Genomic DNA, 25,224 nt, shown 5'->3' with positions numbered 1-25,224 from the left:
CAATATTTAGAAATATCTTCATGCATTTTATAACAACTTTCATTCTTTCACATGCCAAATAAATCGTTGCACTAAGCCACAAGATTAGAAACATTATTATATCAATACATCTCATAACAATTTTTATTATTTCACGTGCTAAATAAATAATTACACTAAACCACAAATCCTTAAAAAATATTACAAATCTCCATAACCGCTACAATAACTTTTAGTAGCACCTCAAAAATATATCTAATCATTTATTTAATTATATCATTATCAAACAACAATATAATAAAGAATAATATTTAGTACATAAATTCCAACTTACAACGAAATGTCGTAATCACTCCATAAAAATATTGTACAATACTTTTATAGCATTTCAACAATGTCATAATATTACACCAAATATTTACTTACATTTTGATTCATGGCTAAATAATTTATAATCCATTCCAAACACCTTTTAAACACCAAATACATGTCTTTACACTTAATACATTTTCCATTACAATGTTTCTACACAAATCACGTGCTAACAAAATAAATATCATTTTCCATATGAAAATAACACCTAATGCATATATTGTAATAAATTCAAAAATCTATTATTTATTCATTTCATCGTTAAAACAAATCGGCTAACTACTACGTACACATTTTTCTTATTTTATCCTCTATTTTATATTATATAACGGTAGTAAGGACTATGGACTATTAATTAACTTCATATAATTAAATGTAAAACGAGATTGATCTCCACCATAGCATGACAACTACCAACTATACACAAACTAATATTTAACATTCCACGTACCAATATAAAATTAAATCGTGCATCTTTGTTTCTCAATTTAATTAAATTGAGAATCAACAACCAAATAAATAAATAAATAACTAATTAGTGAGGTCTACTTACTAATACAATTTAATAATTTTCTTTTATTTATTTTACGTTATTTAACGTTAATAAGTACTTTGTAATATTAAATTTGATTCATGCAAATAAAATGTGAACCCTTATAATTAAAACAACCATTTTAAGACTATTAATCATACACTAATATTTAACATTTCAAGATACGCAGCATATATTTCTTTGTTTTATAATTAATTGAAAGTAATATATAGGAATCAACAACAAAATAAATGAAAATAACTAATTAGTGAGGTCTACTCACCTTTTTGTTGTTGTCATCGATCGAAAGAACAATTATATAAAAGAATCTAAGCCACGTATAATCCATATCACCAAGTAATAGAAATACTCTCTTTCTTCATTATCTCTTTTTCCTTTTTCATTATTCTTTTTAATCTTTTTTTTATTTCTTTTTCTCTTTTATATATTTTTTTTCTTTTTGTTTTGTTCTAAGTGAAACCATGTTCTTATTTAGATACAAAGAAATAAACTAAGACAATTTCATAATTTTAAATTATCTACACATTAGTTTCCTTAACAACTGAAAACTTTCCATTACTTTCTTTTGAATAAAAATTTACTTTCCATAACAATAAAATTCTCTACCATATTATCTCACTTTAATAAAGAAATTTTCCTTTTTACCAAATATCTCTATTCATAAATATAGAATATTATTCTCTATTAAAAGTACTCTATTTATTACATACCTTATATTAACATCTCTTTTGAAAACTTTCTAAATATTAAAAATCTCTACAAAACTTAAAATTCAAAACACTAAATTCCTTTAATACAAAAATATTCTCTTGTTTTCCCTCCTTTCTCTTTTTATAATAAAAATCAAACCAAATTTTCTAGCATATTGACCATGCATTAAATATCTAATCTAAAAATACTAAATATTGTAAAATAATAATGTACAAAAAAAATAGGGGCTTTACAACGTTCTTACTGAGTTGAGCCTAGAGTTGTAGGACTTCAACTAGTAAGAAATGTATAGGCTATGGAGCATGTGAGCTCGAGTGAGCGTTTGGTCGTTCAGAACATTTGAGCTTTGGAGAGTGTTTAAGTTCGTTTAAATGTTTTGCTCTTAGAGAGCGTTTTGCACTTAGTTGACCCTAGAAGTATAGGTCTACAACTAACGAGAAGTGTTATGGCTAAGTAGCCTGTGAGCTATGTAGCCCTGAGCTCGAGTGAGCGTCTTGATGTGGAGAACGTTTAAGCTCTATAGAGCGTTTTAGTTTGAGTGAGCATTCTGCTCTTAGAGAGCGAGCTTTGCGTTGACTTGATAACATTGAGGGATTGCAGTGCATTGATGCAAGAATAAAAACTATGTATATAAATATTAAGAGTAAGAACTTATGGAAATGGAATTTTTATTGATAAAATTTCTTTAACAAGAAAGTATTCTAAGGACGTGGAAGTACCTGTCCATCTTGGGTTTTGATCCAATATGTTCAATTGCTAACGACTCATTCCACTATATAAGGGTATTCCCATGTTGGTGCCAGTTTTGAGTCATCCTTAGTTTTTTTCAAAACTAGGTCGCCAGGTTGAAAACTTTGAGGGTTAACTCACTTGTTGTATGTCTTCCTCAGAGTTTGCTAGTAGGATGTCACTCGAATGGCTGCTAGGTCACGACGTTCTTCCAGTAGGTCGACTTCTCTTGCGAGAATGGCATCATTCTGACCGGTTTCAACGATCTCTGAGCAGGTTGTTATAACTGTCAGCTCAGTAGGAATAATGGCCTCGATCTTCGAAGTAGCATAGTGAGAAGAAACGATTGACTTCGCTTTGTACTAGAGCGGTTCCGTCGTTATATAGGCCCATAAAATTTTTTCTAGCTGTATTGGCCAATGACTCTTGTTCTTTTCAATCTTCTTTTTCAAGTTCTCTAGAATTGCTTTGTTACTAGCTTCTGCTTGACCATTGCTCTGAGTGTACTGGGGAGTGGAGAATGCGTGAACGATATTCCACTTAGCCAAGAATTCTTTAACTGTTTTTCCTTTGAACTGGGAGCCATTATCCATCACCAGTATGTGGGGGAGGCCAAATTTGGTAATGATGTTGGTCCAAATGAAGCTTCTAACATTAGATTCTTTGACATGAGCCAAGGGAATGGCTTCCACCCATTTGGTAAAGTAGTCTGTTGTAGCTAGGATGAACCAAAAGCCTGTATTTTTCTGTGGAATGAATGGACCCATGATGTCAAAACCCTACATGTGAAATGGCCAAGGGCTGGCAATGTTGATTAGTTCGCGAGCTGGATGGATGATGTTGTGGCCAAATGTTTAACACTTAATGCATTTGAGGACATACTTCTTGGCATCGATCTGTATTCTTGGCCAGAAGTATCCTTGTGAGATCGCTTTGTAAGCCAAAGAGCGACCTCCTGCGTGGTTTCCGCATTCTCCCTTGTGGATTTCTGCAAAAATCATCTGACCCTGTTCTGGGCTTATGCACCTCAGATGGGGTCCTCCGGCGGATTTTCTAAAAATTTTGTCGTTTACTAGGCAGTAGCGACCTGACTGGTATTGAACCTGTCTAGCATTGGTGCGATCTGTTGGCGCTTTGCTGAGCTGGATATAATCTATGATAGGTTGCATCCATGTTTGACTCATCTGAGTGTCAGAGAGTGGGCATAGGTCGGTAACTTCTAGGACGTGCTCATTTCGGTAAGCAGGTCGATCGACTACTTCGATGAGTAGCTTCCTAAGGTCCACAGTTCAGTGTTTGGGTCGCGAGGTACGCCAAGCTGTCAGCATGGCGATTCTCTTCCCGTAGGAAATGTTGTATGGTGACCTTTTTGAAAGAAGGCAGTAATTTATCTACAACTTGTAGGTACTTAGAAAGGTTACCTTCATTGGTGGTATACTCATGGGCGACCTGGCAAATGACCAGTTGTGAATTGTTGAAGACCTTGAGCTCCTGAACGTTGAGTTCTAATGCCATGCGGAGTCCCATGATCAGGGCTTCGTATTCAGCTTCATTGTTGGATGTTGTGAAATCGATGCGAACAGATTTTTCCACCATGTTGTCATTTGGTGACATTAGGACTACACCCACTCCGCTGCCACCTGGGTTGCTTGCTCCATCTACGAAAAGTGACCATACAGATGCGTCCTGTTGTTTAGAGGTCGGGCTGTTAGCCGGTGGTTCCCAGTTAAGATCATCAACTGGGAAATCGGCTAAGAAATCTACAATGACCTGTCCCTTCTGTGAGGTTCTCGGGGTAAATTCTATGTGGTGTTCACCGAGTTCCTCTGCCCATACTACCATGCGAGTTGTCTTGTTGGTTTTAAGAAGTATCTTATTTAGTGGCAAGTCGGTGAACACTTTGATTGGGTGTGCTTGGAAGTAGGGCCTGAACGTTTTTGCTGAAGAAAGTAATGCCAGTACTGTCTTTTCAGTATGGGAGTAGTTATTCTCAGATGGTAATAGCGTCTTGTTAGTGAAGTAGATTGGCTTTTCAGCATTCTGTTCTTCTTTGAAGAGAACCAAACTGATGGCGAAGTAAAAAACGATCAAGTATAGCCCCAGTGTCTCTCCATCAATTGGTTTTGCTAGTACGGGTGGTGTTGTGAAGTAATCTTTAAGAGTGGAGAACGCCTGGTGGCATTGCTCGTTCCATGAGAACTGTTCACCCTTTTTAAGAATATATAGGAAGGGTTAGCATTTGTTAGATGCTCTTGATATGAATTGGTTTAGAGCTGTCACCATCCCAGACAATTTATGTATCTGCTAATTTGTTTTTGGATTTGACATATCCAAGAATGCTCAAATCTAATATGGGTTTGCTTCTATCCCTTGTTGAGATACTTGATATCCAAGAAATTTCCCGGAGGACACTCCGAAGTGGCATTTCTCGGGGTTGAGCTTCATCTAAGTTCGCCTCAGTCTGGAGAACGCTTGTTTGAGATGACCTAAGTGATCTCCAGCTTTCTTACTTTTTGCCACCATGTCGTCTATGTAGACCTCCATGGTATCTCCTAACATGTCTTGGAACATATCGGTGACCAATCGTTAGTAGGTCGCTCTAGCGTTCTTTAAGCCAAATGGGAGGACATTGTAACAGTAGATGCCTTGCTTTGTTACGAATGAGGTTTTCTCTTAGTCTTCTTCTGCCAGTGAGATCTGGTTGTAGCCACTATGGGCGTCTATGAATGACAGGAGTTCGTTGCCAGTAGTTTGGTCCACGAGTTGGTTGATTCTTGGTAAGGGAAGCCATCTTTAGGTGTTTCTTGGTTAACATTGGTGAAGTCGACACATAGGCGAACTGTGTCGTTCTTTTTTGGGACTGTTACAATGTTAGCGATCCACTCGGGGTATTCCACTTTTCTAATGAATCATACTTTTTTGAGATTATCGATCTCATCGTTTATTGCTTTTTTGAACCTAAGAGATAGTTTCCTAGGTCGTTGACAAACTGGCTTAGCATTAGGGTTGACATTTAGTTTGTGACATGCAATGTTAGGGTCAATTCTAGGCACATCGATGTATAATCAAGCAAAAACATCTTTATTTAATAATAAAAAAGCTTACAAGTTGTGCCTTGAGAGTAGGATCAAGGTTAGCTCCTACATAAACAAACTTGGGGTCATCCTCAGTTCCTAAGTTGACCTTTTCCTTCAGCTCGGTTTGAGCAGCCGCCTCAATGGGTTGAGCGACCTCTAGGGTCTTAGTCTCTAGCGGTGTCTCCTTGACCGGAAGGGGTGGGACGACCTCTGGGGTCTGAGCTTCTGGAGGGGCATTTTGGACTGAGCCCCCAGTGTTCTCCTTTGTTAGTTCGCTTCGGGGGGCCTTTGTGAGGGTCTTGACCTCAGAGATGAAGTCTTCTGCTATCTTGGCTTTAGCAATCTCTCCTTTGTTCTTGAGTGAAGCCCCAGTAGGCGCGCTTGTTGACTGAGAGGATCTGGTTGCAATTGTGGGCATTGAGCTGGTTACTTCTGAGCTCCATCATGCCTCTGGGGCCAGGGAAGCGTAAAACCTGATAGAGTGTTGATGGAACTGCTTGCATTTTGTGGATCCAACGTCGTCCTAAAATAGCAGTATAGGACGAGTTGACATCGAACTTATTTGGCGTATGCCGATCTTTGCCCTTGTCTTCGTCGCGACTAACCGGAGACAGGTAGAATGATGTCTCCTATTGGGTCGGCTCGTGATCTGTTGAAGCCATAGAGGGGGGCTATTAGATCGATCATGACTGACATGGGCATGTTCATCTCTTTTAGAGTTTGGTAGAATAAGATGTCACACAAACTGCCTGGGTCGATCAGGACGTGCTTGACAGTCCAATCGTTGATCTTGACGTGGACCACTAGGGTGTCATTGTGTGGGAGACACACCTTGTTGAGATTGTCCTCAGTGAAAGTGATGTCTCCTGAGTTGCGGGCCATTGTGTGTGGGGTAGGAGCCGCTTGTGAGGAGAACTGGTAGACTTCTTGGAGGGCGCCTACTCGTCTCATTTTCTCCCTAGAGGACGTGACAAAGTAGTCCTGGAAGGTAATCATGTTGATGATTATGTTATTGTCTCTGTCAGAGGAGTGTTGGCGACAATCATGACGAGATCGGTCCATAGAGCGTCCTCGAGGGTGGGAGCGATCTCTGTTGTGGTTGCATGGAGGAGTTCAGCTTCGCTTTCTGTGAGCCATGAGCTTATGGCGCAGGTCGCCATCGGCTATATCAGTATAGTGCTTGATATGGCCTGCCTCAATGAGGTCTTGGAGGTAGTGCTTGAGTTCGCGGCATTCGTTAGTCTCATGCACTTTGCTTTGTGGAAAGCACAGTATGACTTTCTTGGTGTGTCTTCTGGCCGCTTTACCTCAGGTCGGTAATAGGCCACTGATTTTATTTTCTCTAGTATGTAGCTTGGAGATTGTGTCATCACAGCGAACTCGTGTTACGTGTGCGTCCTAGTACCAGACTTCTATCCCTATGGTCTAGGTCGCTTGTTTGAGGATGGGGCAACATCTGAGATTGTTGCGACTTCCTCTTGTTCACCATCGTTATCTAAAGCTTCCTATAGCTTTATATATTTGTACACGCAAGTGTACAAGTCTTCCAATTTTTCAGGACGCTCTTTCATGAGCAACTTATATAGCCAGGTGCTTTTCTGGATTGCCTTGGTGAATGCCAAGGTTGCAAAGGACTCTTGGAGGTCGCTTTCTATGAATAGTAAGTCTATCTTGAATCGCCCTAAGAAGGAGCGAATTGACTCGTCTTTCTTCTGAGACAGCATGAAGAGTGAGTCTACATTGGTTTTCTTACGTCTGTTGTGGACGTAATGGTTAGCGAACTGATCAGTTAGATTTTCAAAGCTATCGATGGAGTTCGGTTCTAGCAAGTAGAACTAGTCAAAAGCTCATTCTTTCAGACTTAAAGGAAATAGGCGGCACTGCAAGTAGTCGAACTCTTGTGCACTATAGAGTGCGAGGCTCTGGATGTAGCGAGCTACGTGTTGACCGAGACACGAACTTCCATCATACATCGTGAAGCGCAGCTATATGAAATCGTGCGGGGAGGGTTCACGGAGTATCTCCGGTGTGAATGGGGATGCTCAATAAGTTTTCAGCATTTTCTAGACGATCTGAGTGGCGTCCTTCTTCACAGCACTCTGGTCAATTCGTTGGGACAACTCGTTAATTTGCTAATTCACTTCGTTAATGTCGTCCTTAGCGGTGACTCCGTTTGGATTCTGGGCTGCCACCTGAATTTTGAGTGCAGTATTTTCCTGTCGTAGAAGGTTGATGTTGTCGTTCATGGCTCCCATCTGAGCGGGCATGTTCTTCATTTGTTATTGTAGGTTATCCATGCTTCGTGGGCTTGAGATTTGTTTGAAAGTTTTTCTTGTTGAATGGTTGTGAACTTAAGAAATCGAGCCACAGACGGTGCCAATGTAAAGGATGTTTTTGGTGATCCTTACAACTGTAGGTTTAATCAAGGGATTGGGATGATTGGATTGAATTGACCGACTTTGTATAGACGAACTGCCTATGTATCAAGTTCTCTCTCTGGGGGGGGACTTGAATCAGGTCAGACATAGTTCCTCTTCTTCTTTATATAGGCAAAGATTCCCGCACTTCCTTCTTTCCCGCGTCAGGTCAAGTTCTGGACTTGATGACATTTAATGAGCCATGAAGGCGTCCTGCGGTGGAGTAATGGTGTGCGCATCTGAAGCTCGATCTTTAAGGTGACAGCCAGGCCATACGTTACTAGCCGTCGTGGTGCTGGCTGATGTGAGCGTTCTGGATGCGTAACGTTTTAGACATGGGTGTTCTGGGAGCAGAGCGTTCTGGTACCGATAAGGTCGCTTGACTTGTATGAGCTGATCATAAGCGACTTGGACGTATGGATGGGAGTGGTCGTCTTGTTGTGCTGGACATGTGCTTAATATTTATGACTGTAAGTGTATATCACGACAATGCCAGATTTCATTCTAACATTAAAAATCTTCTCTTTGTAAATATCAATAATCTAAAGGTATATCAAGGAAGCATCCAAAATAACCTCCAACCCTTAAGTAAACATTGGAAAAAAAAATTGATTTGGCAATTATAAATGGTAAAGTAATTGTCAAAGGACATAGCTTAGGCAAAGCAGGTCAAGTTGGGCTGGGTGACGTTTTCAGGGATTATGAGGATGTCATTTCCTACAGTGTCACTTTTTAGCTAGGTGGGATATGATGCAACTTTCAGAGATTGTGAGGGTGTCTTGAAATTGATTTCATAGACTCATGCAACTACTCTAAAGGCCTAGATAGAATACTATGGCATATCATTGTCAAACCTGATTCTCTTTTAGCAACTCAACTAAAAGGGAAATATTTTCCTAATATTCATATTGCTAACTCTATACCCAAATGTGATACTTCTTGGTTATGGGAGGGGATGCAGAAAACACTCCTCGTAATAAAAGACCACACATTGTGGCAGGTAGGTACATAGGTACACGTGAGAATATCAACATATGGGTCTGACTCTTGGATACCCGATCTTCCAAATGGTAAAATCCCCCCGGATATAACATATAACCATCTATATACACAAGTATCTGATCTTATTGATATGAACACTAGGGCTTGGAAAATAAATATTTTGAATAACCTATTTGATGTACATACTTCTCTTAAGATACAAAACATATATCTATCAAAGTTCAATCTTAGGGATACAATAAAATGGACCTTAACAAAGATTGGGAAACATAGTGTAAAATCTATGTATCACCAACTGACTATAAGGACACAAACAAGAGGTACACACAACACAACCTTAGCATTCTAGGATAATAGCTTGAACCCGAGAGCTACTCTGTTTGCTCGGAAATGTTATCATTCTAGCTATAGTACCAACCAAAGATTATCTAAGTACTATTATACCTATACCAGATAATGTTTGCTTGCTCTGTGATTTAGGAACTGAAACTTTACATCATTTACTTCTTACATGCCCCTTTACTAAAGCAATGTAGTATTCTACTAGTTGGAATATTAAACTGTGTGACAATGATCATTTGCATGAGAAAGAATGGATAGATTTATGGTATAGGCCAATAGATAAAACAATTTGGAAAAATGTATATATATATATATATATATATATACTTATAAACTCGAATATATGGTTACATAGATGTGAGGTGTCGTTATATGACAAAATAAAACCTAACTGGGAACACATAGTTCTCATCGATCATCAATAATAGTATATCTAAAGCTAATATTGATTTGCCTGTGAATCTTACTTCTCTTATTCAAAGATACTTGGAAACCACCACCTCCTGGCCATCATAAACTTAATATTGTTGCAAGTTATAATAAGTACACCAACTGTATTGGCATTGGCTATGTTCTCAGAGATAATAATGGTTTATTTATAGCAACAGGAACAAACACAGGCTGGAAGGGGCAGATTTGTAGAAGAGGCAGAATGCAAAGGAGCTCTCAAGGGGATTGGATGGTGCAGGACCTTTAGTACTTCAGTAGAAGTAGAAGTCGATGCAAATGACATAAACAACTTTTTGGGAAGGAAATGATCAAACTTATCATGGGCATCCGGGAGTATACTGGAAGATGCTTTGCCAAAATTCTATGAGTTTGATTTTTTTTTTGTATTAAGTGGATCAGTTTAGCTTCACATGCGCATAAACTTCCTCCATGTTTTGAGTGGCTTACAATGCCACCCTATTGGTTGATGGACATGTTGGAGGTCGAGAGAACTTATACACATACAGTGCAAGTTCATGAAATATAAATAAATGTAGTTGATCACCAAAGAAAAAAAAAAAAAAAAAAAAAAAAAAAAGAAAGGGAAAAGAAAAGGATATAACTTCTTTTCATGTTAATAGGCACGTTTAAAAGAATCTCTGAACAAATATATTAAAAAAAAAAAAAAAAAAAAAAAAAAAATTGAGAAGAATTTGGTCAAACTTAATTGGAGCCTCTTAATTATTAGGCCTAATTTGATTACTCTGTCCCGACTCCTGAAATGAAAAACCATATGTGAAAATACGCAGCGCAACCAGGAAAATAATAATAAAATAGAGTGATGCAAAACCATGATGGTTGGTGGGCAGTCGTGGTAGTGTATAAATAAAGAAGCAAAGCCCACCTACTCTTTACAAACTTCTCTCTCTCTCTCTCATTAATTTTTTTTGAAAAATAATGGCGACGTCGTCTCTAGCTTCAAAACAGTTGTTTCTAGTTGGCTCTTCTTCTTCTTCTTCTTCTTATTCATCATCAAGAAGAAGAAGAAGTATCAATAATGAATCAAGAAGTGGATTGAGTTTTTTCAAATCTTCTGAATTATTATTACAAAAAACATTAAAGATTTCTTCTATTCGACCAACCTCTTCTCCTAGAAAGCTTGGTACGATCTAAATCTCACTCGTTGACTTTGACTTTATTCCGTTGATCTAATTTTTTATTTATGATAATGATTACTACTAGAGGTGCATGCGTCTGGAAATACTTTTGGGACTTACTTTCGCGTTACTACTTATGGTGAATCTCATGGAGGTGGTGTTGGTTGTGTTATTGATGGATGTCCTCCTAGAGTTCCTCTTTGTGAAGCTGATATGCAGGCTGATCTTGACAGAAGGTACGTACTCTTTCATTCAACCGCTATTTTAAATATTTTTTTGTAATTCAAGTGTTAACCATTTCTATTGGAAATCGTGTTCAGGAGGCCTGGTCAGAGTCGAATAACTACCCCTAGAAAAGAGACAGATACTTGCAAAATTTATTCTGGAGTGGTTGATGGTTAGTGTTCCTTTTCATGAAAAGTTAATATATATTTGCGCAAATTTTTTGGACTTATGCAGACTGTTTTCTACTGCAGGATTGACTACCGGGGCTCCAATTCATGTCAGTGTGCCAAATACTGATCAAAGGGGAAATGTGAGTTTTCTCAGAAATGTGGTTTTGTATGATTTTAAATTTCATGATGCAAGTTAAATTTTAATAAACTGCCATGCACTCAATGATAAATATGTTATTGCACTCATCAAAAGTATGGTTCAAGTTTGAACTTTCCTCGTGTATTCGACTTTTTCAGGATTATAGTGAAATGGCCCTAGCCTATAGGCCATCTCATGCAGATGCAACCTATGACTTCAAGTACGGTGTGAGAGCAGTGCAGGTGACCTCTTTTTCTAGTAGTCAGACTCTGATGATAATCTGATTCTGTACACACTCTTTAACATTGCTGAAAATTGGAAATGTAGGGTGGTGGTAGATCTTCTGCGAGGGAAACCATTGGTAGAGTTGCAGCTGGTGCTGTTGCAAAGACTATTCTTAGAACATATGCTGGAACAGAGGTAGGTTTCTTATGTTTTTAATTGCACGCTAATGTTCATACACCAATATTTTTCCTTTTTGGAGGATTTCTAATTAAAATTTAGCTTGAATTAAGTCACCATTAAAGCGTCCAGTATCATTCTTGCATTGTGTAGCATGTGCAGTGATCTTGTATGGTCCTGCTTTCCCATTGTATAAATATAGAACTAAAAGTACATACCGTGGGGATGATTACGTTTGTGTTCATATAGTCCACTCTATAATAATTAATTAACTAGTTAATAGTTGGCCAGCGTTATATTTGGTCTTGATGTGTCTATTACCACTTATATAGACCTGTATGCAATGGCAGGTATTTGGTTGGGTATTCAATCTCCAAAGCCACAAGATTCATTTGTTCTTGACACCAGTTGACCAATTGTTTTACTAGCGTTTGCTTGAGGTCCCTGAATGCTCATTACTTTTGCAGGTTCTTGCATATGTCTCTCAAGTGCACAAAGTTGTTCTTCCTGAGGGCGTCGTTGACCATGAGACTCTTACACTCAACCAGGTGTGTGACTGATGTCTTTCTCTAAGCATGTTTCTAAAAAAACGTGTCATTCTTATCGATGAGGACATTAATGTATAGCCTTAAAGTATAATTCGAGAAATCTCTTTTAGGGAGGTTAGAACTGTAGCAAGAATCAAAGTTCAAACCTGTGCTAGTTAATAATCTCAATGAATGAGGACCTTTCCAACCTTTATGCATGTGTTTCTGCTGCCATGTATAATCCTAAGAAAACATTACTCTTTTATTAGGGCTGTCAATGGGCTGAACAAAGCCCAATTGAATCTGATCCCGGTAATTTAGGATGTAGACCTTCATATTTATGTCCGTTAAGGATCAAGCCTGGAAAATTTATAGTCTGATATGCTAGTGGGCCAGTTCTGGACATAGCTATGTCCAACCGATAAGGGACCGGCCCCAAAAAAAATTGTGTGATAGTAAAACTTTGGTTGCTTTTTTTATGATTATAAATTCTTAGTGCCAAATTAACCAGCAGGTTGCTCTGGCATAGTGGTTAGAGTCAACTTTTCTGGTTTGTGACCAGTTCTGGAGTCAACTTAAATCGGACCTAGGCCAGGCTCGAAATGCAGTTGGGCAAGCTGAACATAGACTGGGCTTGGACTTGCTGTAGTAGAATCGGGCTTGGTCCGGACCCAGACTTAGTAAATTTCTTATCAGACCAGGCCTGGCTTGAATCCGGCCCATTGAATTCCCTATCCTATATTGTTGTGTTTCAATTTTGTGAAATTAGTATGTTACCATCCTGTGAAAAATCATGTGACAGTTGCAGAGTGTCCTTGGGGCCTGATAGGAGGTATATGAAATTATGATTCATTTGCAGCAATACTTTAATATATACCAGGCTATGCAGCCAAAAGCACCCTAAGTGCACCAGGCTTCTAAAGGTGTAAGATGAGTGCCTGCCTGGGTGCTGCGGTGCGTGCCTAGTACCTTAAAGAAAGTGGTTTGCTTAACTGCGGTGCCTTTGCTTCCACTTTTTTTCTTAACGGGATATATCACATCGCGTAATATCTCTATTTCAAAGCCTTCTTAGTGTTGATAAATTCATCATATACATGTGCCATATAAGTTATCACTGTATGGTTTCATACTTGATCATAGTCTTGGGCCGTCTAGGCCCCTTCCAGTAAAGGAATTATTAACATCCTGGCTACTGATAGTTCGTTCTTTGGAATGTAGTAAGTTGTGGGATATTCTTCAATTTGCGATACTGTAGGGCCTCTTGCTAGAGACAAACAAAAAACACTTTGACGGTTGATCTTTATCTTTGAAGGAGATTATCATTGTGGTCAAAGGTTTCTCTTGGTTGAACAAGTGTATTTTGTATTCAGATGGAACTTCTGTTGGGTCGTGTGTTACTCCAGACCTAGGTCATATTTTTTTTTTGTATTTATTTTCTGTGTGTCTTTCTCTCATTTTTTTTGTATGTAGGATATTTCATCCTACTACCTCTTTGATTACATTCTTGAATGTAGGTTTGTTTTTACAGATTGAAAAGAGTCTCTAAGTAGTTCTTATGTAGCAATATAGCGTACAACTTCATAATTTTTTCTATTCCAAATCTCAAGCCCCTTCCCTGATTGCTAGCAATTATTGAACCTGGATCTATGGAAATGTGTCCGACAAACTTACTGACGAAACTCTTTTAGGCTTTTAGCAAATATTTCCAAACACAAATGAAAACCGAGAAGGGGAATGTATTGAGTTGAAGGTCAGACAGAGCCTTAGATGATGGCTGCCTTAGTACCCAATGAATGCCGTATGTATCAAGTCTCAGATGTGGTTCTGGAGAAGACAATGTTAAGTATATATAGAAAGGAGGGATTGTATTTTTCCCTCTTTTTCCACAAACATGAGTTGTGGAGATAGAGTAACCCCACAATTTTTGACTAATTCATATCTAAGGATAAGAACCCAAAGCAGAATTTTGAGTTGTGGTCAGACTAGTTTTAACCAGTGTTGATTGGATAGCTGGGGACGTGCCCATGTGAAATGCAAGTGGACCGTCCAGCTGATATATTTGCAGATGGGGCTTTTGTGCGTATCAACCCATGGCTAAATCATGAGCAAGAATGGTATTGGCATATGGCCCACAGGCTATAATGTGGGGGCCGATCTTTGGCCCACCTTAGTAAGCGTCGATATAGTACCTACTCATGATGGAATATTTCATTTAATAAGTGGCTGTAGTATATATATAATCATAGTCTTCACACTGAAAGTTGTACTTGTACATTTAGAGTACGTTTTACGAAAAAGCTTACATATGAATGTACAATACTTTCTATCATTTGTATAAGTTTGCACAACCTTTTTATAGCCTGCATTTTGAAAGTTGGGACTTCGGAAGGGTTCAAACTCGAAGGAGACATTAGTGACTTAGTGTCAGGTGTATGTCTAGGTGCAGAGAAGCTCAGGTGAACAATTTGCACACAGCCTGTGCCCGCTCTTTTGACAACATAAACCTTTAGGAACAACTCGAAGCCCAAACCATTTATATATAAGTGGTTTAATTGGATACTCTAATATACCTGTGATGGTTAATTTAGGTCAAAGTTCCCTGCTGTTAATAAACTTTTTTTTGTCCATTACTTGTCTTAATTAGCATATGACACTACTTATTCCCGTTATGCTCCCTTCTAAAATGGTTTTGCATGCATTTCATACGCTTGTTAAGACAGTATGAAGGACAAAATATGTATTGTTCCAATAGTTGGAGTTGGTGTGTAATTTATCTTCTAACCATAGCCCATGATTGTGTAAAACAATTTCAAGAGATGACAAAATCTGTATTTTTCCATTTTAAAGTCTCATATTTCAATTTTGACTTACTGGGTCTTGGGTCATGTAACAACTTCTGCATGTCACTGAAAAAGTTTTGTCGTCGTTAACTATTTCAGATAGAAAGTAATATCGTTAGGTGCCCTGATCCAGAATATGTTGAGAAGATGATTGCTGCGATTGATACTATTCGAGTTAGAGGGGACTCTGTTGGGGGAGTTGTGACGTGTATTGCAAGAAACGTCCCTCGTGTAAGAATACTCACTTTATCTGTCTTTGCTCTCTTTGTATATGAGTCTGACATTAGCTCTCACCTTGAGCAAACTTTGCAGTCAAGTTATTGTTACTTTTGAGAATCAATTAAAATATGCTGTCATCTGCTATCTTTATTCCAGGGTCTTGGTTCACCAGTTTTTGATAAACTTGAAGCTGAGCTGTCAAAAGCTGTCATGTCATTACCCGCAACAAAGGCGTTTGAATTTGGTAGTGGATTTGCAGGTAATATGATATTGAGAAAACTCACTGGCTTAAAATATTTTACTTTTTAGTAATGATATAGACATAAAAGTATGAAACACTATTTGTCATTGGAACTGAAATGCAGTTTCTTTGATATTAGAAACAGGTTCTTAACTGTTCACAATTTTAACACCTGCAGGTACTTTTCTTACCGGTAGTGAACATAATGATGAGTTCTATACAGATGAGCATGGAAAAATCAGAACAAGAACCAATCGATCTGGTGGAATACAGGTAAAGTCTCTCTCTCTCTCTCTTCCTTTGTGCCTTATTTTTGGAATTTTGGTGCACTGTTTGAGCTGCTGGGTGTATTTGTGATTTGCAGGGTGGTATATCCAATGGAGAAATCATAAACATGAGAGTAGCGTTCAAACCAACAGCTACAATTGGAGTGAGTTTGCTCTTAACTTTTAGACCTGCTTTACCATAGGTTTGTTGTTACATATCTTCAAATCATCTCCAAAAAGACAAATAAAATAATAAAAATAATCCTTGATTGTGATTGAGTTCAGCTCTTCAATCTTGAGATTGACTGTACTTTTAGATCCCTAGCTTGTGTTCTTACCATATGCAAGAAAAATGACAAGTTTCTCTATACGTGTTCTCTAGGAAGAACACAATACTGTATTGAATTGAAAAACAGTGTAATTAGTCCTATTTTCCAATGGGTTAATTTTTATTCTTAAAGTTTGTGGTACCGTGCTGTTTTCAGAAGAAACAACTCACAGTGACCAGAGACCGGAAGGAAATAGAACTCGTGACCCGTGGTCGACATGATCCTTGTGTTGTGCCTCGAGGTATATATCTTAATTTCTTCAAAACCATTTTATCATTCATTGACTTGTTTCTCTATTTTATTGGATATTGGCTCGCCCATTGCTTTGACTTTAATTGGTTATTTTTCCAAGTTGTTGCTCACATCTGAATTATTTGGTGGTGTAGCGGTGCCAATGGTGGAAGCTATGGTAGCCCTGGTGCTTGCAGATCAACTGATTGGGCACCATGGGCAATGTCAGTTGTTCCCTGGCAATCCAGATTTACAATAGCCTATCATGTTGCCAACTCTCGAGCCAGTCAACCTGTCTAATTGAGAAGTAATGAATTCCTTCTTCAACTCATTTTTTGGACTTTGGCACCCTCCCTTCATACGTGGTTGCCATAGAAATTTATTTTATTTTACAAAGTTGATTTTTGTAACATTTAGTTCAAGGATACGAGGTCTTGGTGTAATTTAGCAGTTTGCATTTGTGTTGTGGCAATCAGATAAACCCTTCAGTTATACTTCCATTGGGAAATGCCAATGGTGGGACGGGTTAAATGATTATACTTGTTATTTTATTGTACACAACTCGTTTCAAATAAATAAGCAATCATGTGAGCGTTTATGTCAGAGAAAGCTAGCATTTTCCAGCTCTGCTGCTGCTATTTGGTTCAAAACTGTGTTCCACTTCACCTCTTAGTTGAAACCAAAGGTTTGAAATGCAGTTGTAGACTTGTAGTAACTTAAATGGCGCACTGCACATTCTTTGTCCTGTTGGTCGATAATAACCTCGAGGGATTTTGTTTTTTGGTGGCTTACACAACTTTGTAGTGATCTCTGTTCAGCAAAATGTTGGATTACACCAGAACCATCTTTTCTCTAATTTGCTCAAAGGTTCTGGGTGATAAAAGTTGGCCTTCGGCTTCCCCAGGATAATGAATTCAAGCTCCCTAGGGAAACTCCACTTAAAATTTGTCTTTACCACCATCTGATCAATAGGGTCTATGAGTCTTTCCGTAGTAAATTTTGCACTTTAATGGAAAGCATATCAACTTAATAATAACCACAAGCGTTATATATGCACTTATTTTTGTTTTAATCTGCACTTCTTACCGTTGACCATATATACTGATATACGAACCTGAAACCTGCATCAACCAGACATCCAAATCCAAGACATCTTTTGCCCAAAGAAAATGAAAATAACTGTGTGGAAAGCCTAAACATCTAGAACCTGCAGGGAAATTGTTTCAGATAGAGACATGCTGAAGCTTTATTTTTCAAAACATCTATGAGTTTGTTCATGTTAACGTGAATAAGGAGGAGTTTTCGGTAGACTAGAGAGTGCTCTTGCAACCAAATCAAGTTTTGCAGAACATACACTGAAGGGAGTATGTGGCAGTGTTTAAAATCTGTAAGATTTATTTCCCAATTACATGTAGACTTTCGAAGTTTCGATGGACCTCGAATGGTTACAAGATTTCAGTATATCTAGAAAACAATTACAAGATTTAATCTCACCTTACATCTCTTTTGGGACTAAATCTATCTTCTTTTACATCTCTTCTGAGACTGAATCTATCACAAGATTATCTCAGTTCTCCCAATACTTCTCATTATGAAACTTAACACCCTAGATTGTCAATATGGAATACTGTTGCAAGGACTCATCTAGGAGTAGTAAAAAAATAGATTAAGTGGACCAAATCTTCTCCTATTCAACTCTTAAACGTGTACAAACTTTACGAAATAGTTTTATCTTTGGAACACCTTAATATAAGAGGAAAAAAAATGGCCAAGACAACCATCAAAATAGTTACACTCTAGGAAGTATTGCCTTTATACAATAATTACAATATGTATTGTGTGTTTATCAACTTATTACAGACCTTCTAAACAGTTAACTGCCAGGAAGACTATCAAACTGAAATTAAGGCAGTGGAGGACTCGAAACCAAAAGGGTGACAGGCTACAAGGTAAAAGCCAACCTTGTGTTGAAGTTTCTTTAAAACTAAAACCTTACCTCCACCCCAATGAAACAAACACACAAGTATCTTCTTTGCTTTTCTTTTACCTTTAGTTGCTTTAGAAACTCTCACCAACTTTTCGTCTCCTTCAAAATCTCCTGTTCCTTCCCATTGAAGTGGATAACTCCTCAAGAACACCCTTCTGTTGTTGTAATCTTCGTCTCGAAAGCTCCTTGATCTTGCCTCAGTCTCCTCCATGCCTTTGTAATCGAAGATCAAAGAGAAGTGGCTGAAGAGAATGGTATTGCTTATTACTAGCTTGGACAGGGAGTACAGTATAAATAAGGTTGAGAAAGGGAACTGCCCCCGGCAGTTTGATACATGACAAAGAGATATGGAGAAAAGTAATTGGAATATTTTATAATTTAATCAAAATGAGAGTAGTATCTTTTAATATTTGCCGTTTAGGGGTAAAGAATATTATTGTTTTTGCATTAAACATTTGATACATTATGGTTATGATGCTTAGTTGTGTTGTTGTGTATATATGGAATAGCCTTAGGACTCTGTAAATCGTAAAAGATTATAAGAATAAAATGATTGTGGAAAGTAAGGCTTTGTATAAAATTGCTTGGATTTATTTACTTGTCTGTGAGAGTACGTCTACCATAGTACCATCATAACATGCCTTAGTTATGATGAACTGGTGATCAACAGAGTAGATACATATAAAGAGTTCCAACTTCCAAATATCCAAAAGTTACAACTAGTCGATCATCTATCTCTCTCCAGTACATCCTTGAGCCAGATTGGTGGAGCCGGATCGGAGTACCCATCCATTTGATTTGTATCTAAAGCGATAGAGTTACCATGTGTAGCTAAAGTATTTGTGATGTTGGATAGAATACCTATGTTATAGATGATTCTAGAATACTATTATTAGTAGTTAAGTTATTTTTTTTTAATTTGTGTCAAATTAAAATTAGTATTGCTTGGAGTCCAAGAAACCATATATGTAAATATGGTTTCTCTACTATTTTGTGAACCAACCCATTATGATTATTATGAATTGAATTACAATCAAGAATTCTCTCAATTGAGTTATCTTTGTTTATTATCTATTTTTCTACTCTAAAACTTCATTTTCTTCTTACTTATTGGTCATACACACACACACACGTCAACATACAGAAATGACATACGCAATCTTACCTACCTACATAATAAACTAAAAGATGATTTTATAGGGATGCGATCTCTATTGGATGTGTAACCTCTATGGACGCACAGTCCTATATGTTGTTTAATCTTGGCTTAAAACCGAATTCCCAAAGACCGTATCGCACCATACAAGATAACAAAGTAAACTAAAGCAATAAGAAAACAATCACACAGAACAAAGAGATTTTAAGTGGTTAAGCAATATGCCTAGTCCACTGGTAATAGATCTTGATTAGCAATATATGGTGAAGAAGAAGTTATTACAATCTCTCTAAACTACTCTCTGTCTTACCATATGCCTATGGCTTGGGTTCATATTTATAGACACAGAAACATAAGACACTTCTAATACAAAACTGACTCTGTTTCTAAAACCAAAATAGGAATCCGTGAGCTTTCCTATTCCAAACAGAACTCCTATTCTGAACAGAATTATGACTTACGAGCCATACATCAACAATCTCCACCTTGGCGAGTAACTCACCACCTTGGACATCTTGTTTTGACTCCAATCACAGTAGACCTTCACCTTTCCTTGCAAATCAAGTGTATCTATCACCACCCTGCACCTTAAGGTACCTACCCCGCACCTTAAGGTGCCTACATGTGCAAAACATGTAACAAGTTCAAGCAAAGCCTGAACTTCTCCACGGGAACCGCCTTTGTCAACATATCAGCTGCATTATCTTTTGTGTGAATTTTCTGAAAAAGAATTTCACCCGAAGCAATCAACTCCCGTATCTTGTGATATCGCACATCAATGTGTTTTGTCCTCGCATGATAAATTTGATTCTTCGCCAAGTAAATTGCACTCTGACTATCACAATGTAATTGACTAGCATCCTGTGATAACCCAAGTTCTGCCACTAATCCCTTTAGCCATAATGCCTCCTTTGAAGCTTCTACGCAGCTATCTACTCTGCTTCAGTAGTGGACAATGCTACTAATGATTGTAACATCGATCTCCAAAAAATTGGTCCTCCTGCTAGTGTGTAAACATAGCCTGTGGTAGACCTCCTGTTGTCAAGATCTCCCGCATAATTTGAATCCACATAACCAACAGCTCCACCTACATGCTCATTCTTTTGAAACTGGATGCCAATATCAATTGTCCCTTTAAGATACTGCAATACCCATTTAACTGCATTCCAATGCTCTTTTCCTGGGTTTGCCATGTATTTACTAACAACACTTACTGCATGAGCTAAATCTGGCCTAGTGCAAATCATGACATACATCAAGCAACCAACCGCACTAGCATACGGAACACGTGACATCTTCTCCACCTCAAGCTAGGTAGTGGGGCTTTGCCTTGCAGACAACTTGAAGTGATTTGCTAGAGGCGTCGACACTGGTTTTGCCTCACTCATGTTAAATCTTTCTAGCACCTTCTCCATGTATTCTTTCTGCGATAGCATTAATTTTCCTACCCGTCTATCCCTGTGAATTTCCATACCTAGGATCTTCTTTGCAGCACCAAGATCCTTCATGTCAAACTCCTTGCTTAAGAGGAGTTTCAAACCATCAACATTTGATGTCTTTTTAGCAGCGATCAACATATCATCAACGTATAACATCAAGAGCACAAAAAAACCATCATCAAGAAACCTAACATATACACAACAATCATACTCACACCTTGTGTAACCTATTCCAATCATGAAGGAGTCAAATCGCTTGTACCATTGTTGTGGAGACTGCTTTAACCTGTACAAAGACTTTTTCAATTTGCACACATAATCTTCTTTCCTAAGCTCCTTAAACCCCTTCGGCTGTTCCATATAAATTGTTTCATCTAAATTGCCATGAAAGAAGGCTGTTTTTACATCCATTTGTTGTAGTTCAAGATCAAACTTAGCCACCATAGCTAGCACGACCCGAATGGATGCATGTCTAACAATTGGTGAGAAAATCTCATTGTAATCAATACCTTCCTTTTGTGAGTACCCTTTTGCTACTAACCTTGCCTTGAATCTCTCTCCTTCCTTGTCTTGTGCATCCTTTTTCCTGTAAACCCATTTACATCTGATTGCTTTCTTTCCTTTATTTGGTCGTGGAACTAGATCCCAAGTACCGTTTTTGTTTAGAGACTCCATCTCTTCCTCCATTGCCTCCATCCATTTGTGCCCATTGTTTTCGGTAATAGCACCTTGAAAAGAAGTAGGATCTTCGGACATGATAGTGAGGGCAAAAGACAAATTGTCCTCAAATCCATATCTTTGAACTTTCTTTTTCATTCTAAACGGTTTGAAAAGTGCAACGTTGTCGGTATGTAATGGTTGTCGTTGCTGCTCCTGAGCGTTAGATGTATCATATTGTACATGGTCTTTCTCTTCAATTTGATCATCTAAATCCAACTCACCTTCCTACTCATCTGAATGCACCTCAACCTCCAGTTTTTCGCTGCTGCCACTATTTGGAGATATGCTATCTGACTCGTGGTCTTTCATCAAAGATAACATCCTTTCTGATAATCCTTTTCTTTCCAACTGGATCCCATAACTTGAAGCCTTTGACGCCTTTTTCATACCCGAGAAAAATGCACTTCAGTGATTTTGAATCTAGCTTGGACCTTTGTTCTGTGGGAACATGCACATAACTTGGACACCCAAAAATTTTCAGATTTGAATAGTCGACTTCCTTCCCTGTCCACACCTCTTCCACAACTTTCCCCTCCAAAACCATTGAAGGAGACCTGTTCACCACATACGCAGCCATGTCAATTGCCTCAGCCCAGAATGCCAATGGTAATTTTGCATGTAGTCTCATGCTTCTAGCCCTTTCCAAAAGTGTTCTATTCATCCGTTCTGTGACACCATTTTGTCGTGGTGTCCTCTGAACTGTAAAATGGTGAGTAATACCCGCGACCTTGCAAAATTGTAAGAATTCATGGTCCTTGTATTCACCACCATTGTCCGTCCTCAAATACTTAATTTTTCTGCCTGTTTGGTTTTCTATTTCAGCTTTCCATTCCTTAAATTTTTCAAAAGTTTCATCCTTAGACCTCATGAAATAGACCCAAACTTTTCTAGAGTAGTCATCTATGAAGCTAACAAAGTAGATAACTCTGCCTTTTGACCTCACCTTTGTTGGCTCCCAGACGTCGGAGTGAACATTATCAAGCAATCCTTTAGTACTGTGTGTTGCGGCCTTGAACCATACTCTGCATTGTTTACCCATTACACAATACTTGCAAAAATCCAGCTTGCATGATTTAATACCCTTTAATAATTTTCTCTTGTGAAGCTCCATCATGCCCCTTTCACTTATATGCCCGAGCCTCATATGCTATAGTTGAGAGTTATTTGCAAGTGGTTCTGAAAGTGTGGATGTGGCAGTTCCCCCTACAACTATAGTACCCATCAGTTTGTAGAGATTTCCGACTTTCTGCCCCTTCATTAAAGTCATTTCTCCCTTTGTAACCTTCAAAACACCTCCTGTAGCAGCAAACATGCACCCATTGCTATCTAGTGTCCCCAACGAAATTAGGTTCTTCTTCAAGTCTGGGACATGTCTCACATCCCCCAAAGTCCTCACAACCCCGTTAAACATCTTGACCTTGATAGTTCCAATCCCGAGGGACTTGCAAGCCTCATCATTACCCATTAGAACAGTACCTCCATTGTAAGGTGCATATGAATTGAACCATTGTTTATTTGGACACATATGATATGAACAACCAGAGTCTATAATCCAATAATCTTAAAGAAACTTATTATTACTTGTAGATACGAAGAGAAGATCCACATCACTAGTACCAGAAGTTTCTGCTACAACACCTGTTGAACCCTCTAGTTGTCCTTTTCTTTTATGTTTTTCTTATAAATCTTTAGTCCCGCTTTCTGCAATCCCTCTTGTAGTGCCTTGGCTTGCCACAATAGTAGCAACCTTCTTCTCTGCCCCTGGAATTCGACCTAGAGCTGCTTCGGTTCGAATTCCCTTTCTCTATTGGCCTTCCACGATTACTTTTATAATCGTTACTAGCTGTAAGACCTTCCCCTTTAGCCTCCTCGAAGCCTGCTGGCTTTTTTCTTGTTTCTTGAGCTAATACAACTGCAGTCACATCATCAAGTTCTAGAGTTTCCATGTCGTACATAAGAGATGTAACAAGATGTTCATAGGAGTCTGGCAGAGAATTGAGGAACGCAATAGCCTTGTCTTCTTCTTCCAACTTTACCTCCAATCTCAATAATTCATTTACCATCCTGTTGAATGTATTGAGATGGTCCAGCATGTTTGTTTCTTCTGCTTGCTTGAGGCTATAAAGCCTCTTTTTCATGAATAGCTTGTTGGTGAGAGATTTCGTCATATAGAGCTTTTCAAGTCTTTCCCAAATTTCTACAGCAGTTTTTGAATCCATCACGTTGTACATAACATCGTCGGCAATGTGCAAACGAATTGTACTTAAAGCTTTCTCATCCAGATCCTGCCAAACTTCATCTGTCATGCCTGCTGGCCTTTTGGATACCCCGCACAAAGCCTTCCTTGTCCCTTGCTGTGTGAGTAGATCCATAACCCTTTGTTGCCATAAAGAGAAATTGTTCCGACCATCGAATTTTTCAATTTCAACTTTAATTTCGGACACCTTTGCAGCCATTGCGAATACTAACCTTTGCTCCGATACCAATGATGTTTAATCTTGGCTTAAAATCGAATTCCCAAAGACTGTATCGCACCGTACAAGATAACAAAGTAAACTAAAACAATAAGAAAACAATCACACAAAACAAAGAGATTTTAAGTGGTTAAGCAATATGCCTAGTCTACTGGTAATAGATCTTGATTAGCAATATATGGTGAAGAAGAAGTTATTACAATCTCTCTGAACTACTCTTTGTCTTACCATATGCTTATGGCTTGGGTTCATATTTATATATACAGAAATGTAAGACACTTCTAATACAAAACTGACTCTGTTTCTAAAACCAAAATAGGAATCCGTGAGCTTTCCTATTCCAAACAGAACTCCTATTCTGAATAGAATTATGACTTACGAGCCATACATCAACACTATATATAGAGGCTTGGTCGGTCATAGCAGTCCAACTCGCACAAGGAATTGGTCGGTCAAGAGACCAACTCATACTAGGACACTGAAACCGAAAACTTGCAGCAAAAGAAAAAACAAGTTTAGGCTTTTGGTTAATCCACTACCCACAACAGTAAGCCCAAGCCCAAGCCCAACACGACTTGGCTCGGCGCGGTGTGGGCGGGTGCGCGCGCATGTGGCTTTGGGTGAGTCCTCCCTCCTAACACAAAAACATTTGTACCCTAAGGGCACGCCCTTATGGTAGAGGAATGTCTCTTATACTTCACTTGCTAGTGGTGGATAACTAATGTGGGACTATCTACAATGCACTAAAGTGGTGAGAACACACTTTGTTCATCTCCTCCACTTTGTACACACACACTAGTATTTAGAAATACTCATAGAGATTCCAACAATCCCCCACTATTTCAAAATACTAATAGTCCCCCACTATTTTAGAATAAGATATTACAAAAGAAATGGGTTAATGAAATGTCAGAGAGAATCGAAAAAACAATGCATAAGATATTGGTGCTTTACAGGCTTGAACCAGTCATAGGGTAACATGTCTTATAATACGTGAAAGTGGTGGATTAAAAAATCTTTGAACCAACATTCCCTTGTAGTAAAATAGATCACATGCACCCACACTGCTATTTCATTATATGCCTGTTCTG

The 25,224-nt window shown here is 38.3% G+C and overlaps 1 protein-coding gene and 1 pseudogene across 1 annotated transcript; one reads left to right on the top strand and one right to left on the bottom strand.

Moving 5' to 3' along the window:
* The first annotated feature begins 10,368 nt into the window (after positions 1 to 10,368).
* On the top strand, positions 10,369 to 16,966 carry EMB1144 (chorismate synthase, putative / 5-enolpyruvylshikimate-3-phosphate phospholyase). Its single transcript, XM_086559744.1, has 13 exons — positions 10,369 to 10,773; positions 10,854 to 11,004; positions 11,089 to 11,165; positions 11,245 to 11,303; positions 11,461 to 11,544; positions 11,630 to 11,722; positions 12,172 to 12,252; positions 15,171 to 15,302; positions 15,447 to 15,549; positions 15,710 to 15,804; positions 15,896 to 15,961; positions 16,283 to 16,367; positions 16,513 to 16,966. The coding sequence occupies exons 1-13, from the start codon at positions 10,569 to 10,571 to the stop codon at positions 16,614 to 16,616; spliced, it is 1,335 nt and encodes a 444-aa protein (XP_086415870.1). The 5' UTR covers positions 10,369 to 10,568; the 3' UTR covers positions 16,617 to 16,966.
* A 3,466-nt stretch (positions 16,967 to 20,432) lies between these two features.
* On the bottom strand, positions 20,433 to 20,795 carry LOC147496890 (secreted RxLR effector protein 161 pseudogene; annotated as a pseudogene).
* Positions 20,796 to 25,224: the final 4,429 nt, after the last annotated feature.

This window comes from Coptis chinensis, chromosome 5 (assembly GCF_015680905.1).
Source record: "Coptis chinensis isolate HL-2020 chromosome 5, ASM1568090v1, whole genome shotgun sequence".
In the NCBI taxonomy this organism is placed as follows: Eukaryota; Viridiplantae; Streptophyta; class Magnoliopsida; order Ranunculales; family Ranunculaceae; genus Coptis; species Coptis chinensis.
Note: the sequence above shows the minus strand (reverse complement) of the source record. Positions and strands in the feature narration are given on the sequence as shown.

What these genes read in the sequence shown, in the direction of transcription:
- EMB1144 (XM_086559744.1), top strand. Translation starts at nt 10,569, where the DNA reads ATGGCGACGTCGTCTCTAGCTTCAAAACAGTTGTTTCTAGTTGGCTCT. An exon ending in ACGGTGTGAGAGCAGTGCAG is followed by an intron (nt 11,545 to 11,629) that starts GTGACCTCTTTT and finishes TTGGAAATGTAG; the next exon opens with GGTGGTGGTAGATCTTCTGC. An exon ending in ATCGATCTGGTGGAATACAG is followed by an intron (nt 15,805 to 15,895) that starts GTAAAGTCTCTC and finishes TGTGATTTGCAG; the next exon opens with GGTGGTATATCCAATGGAGA.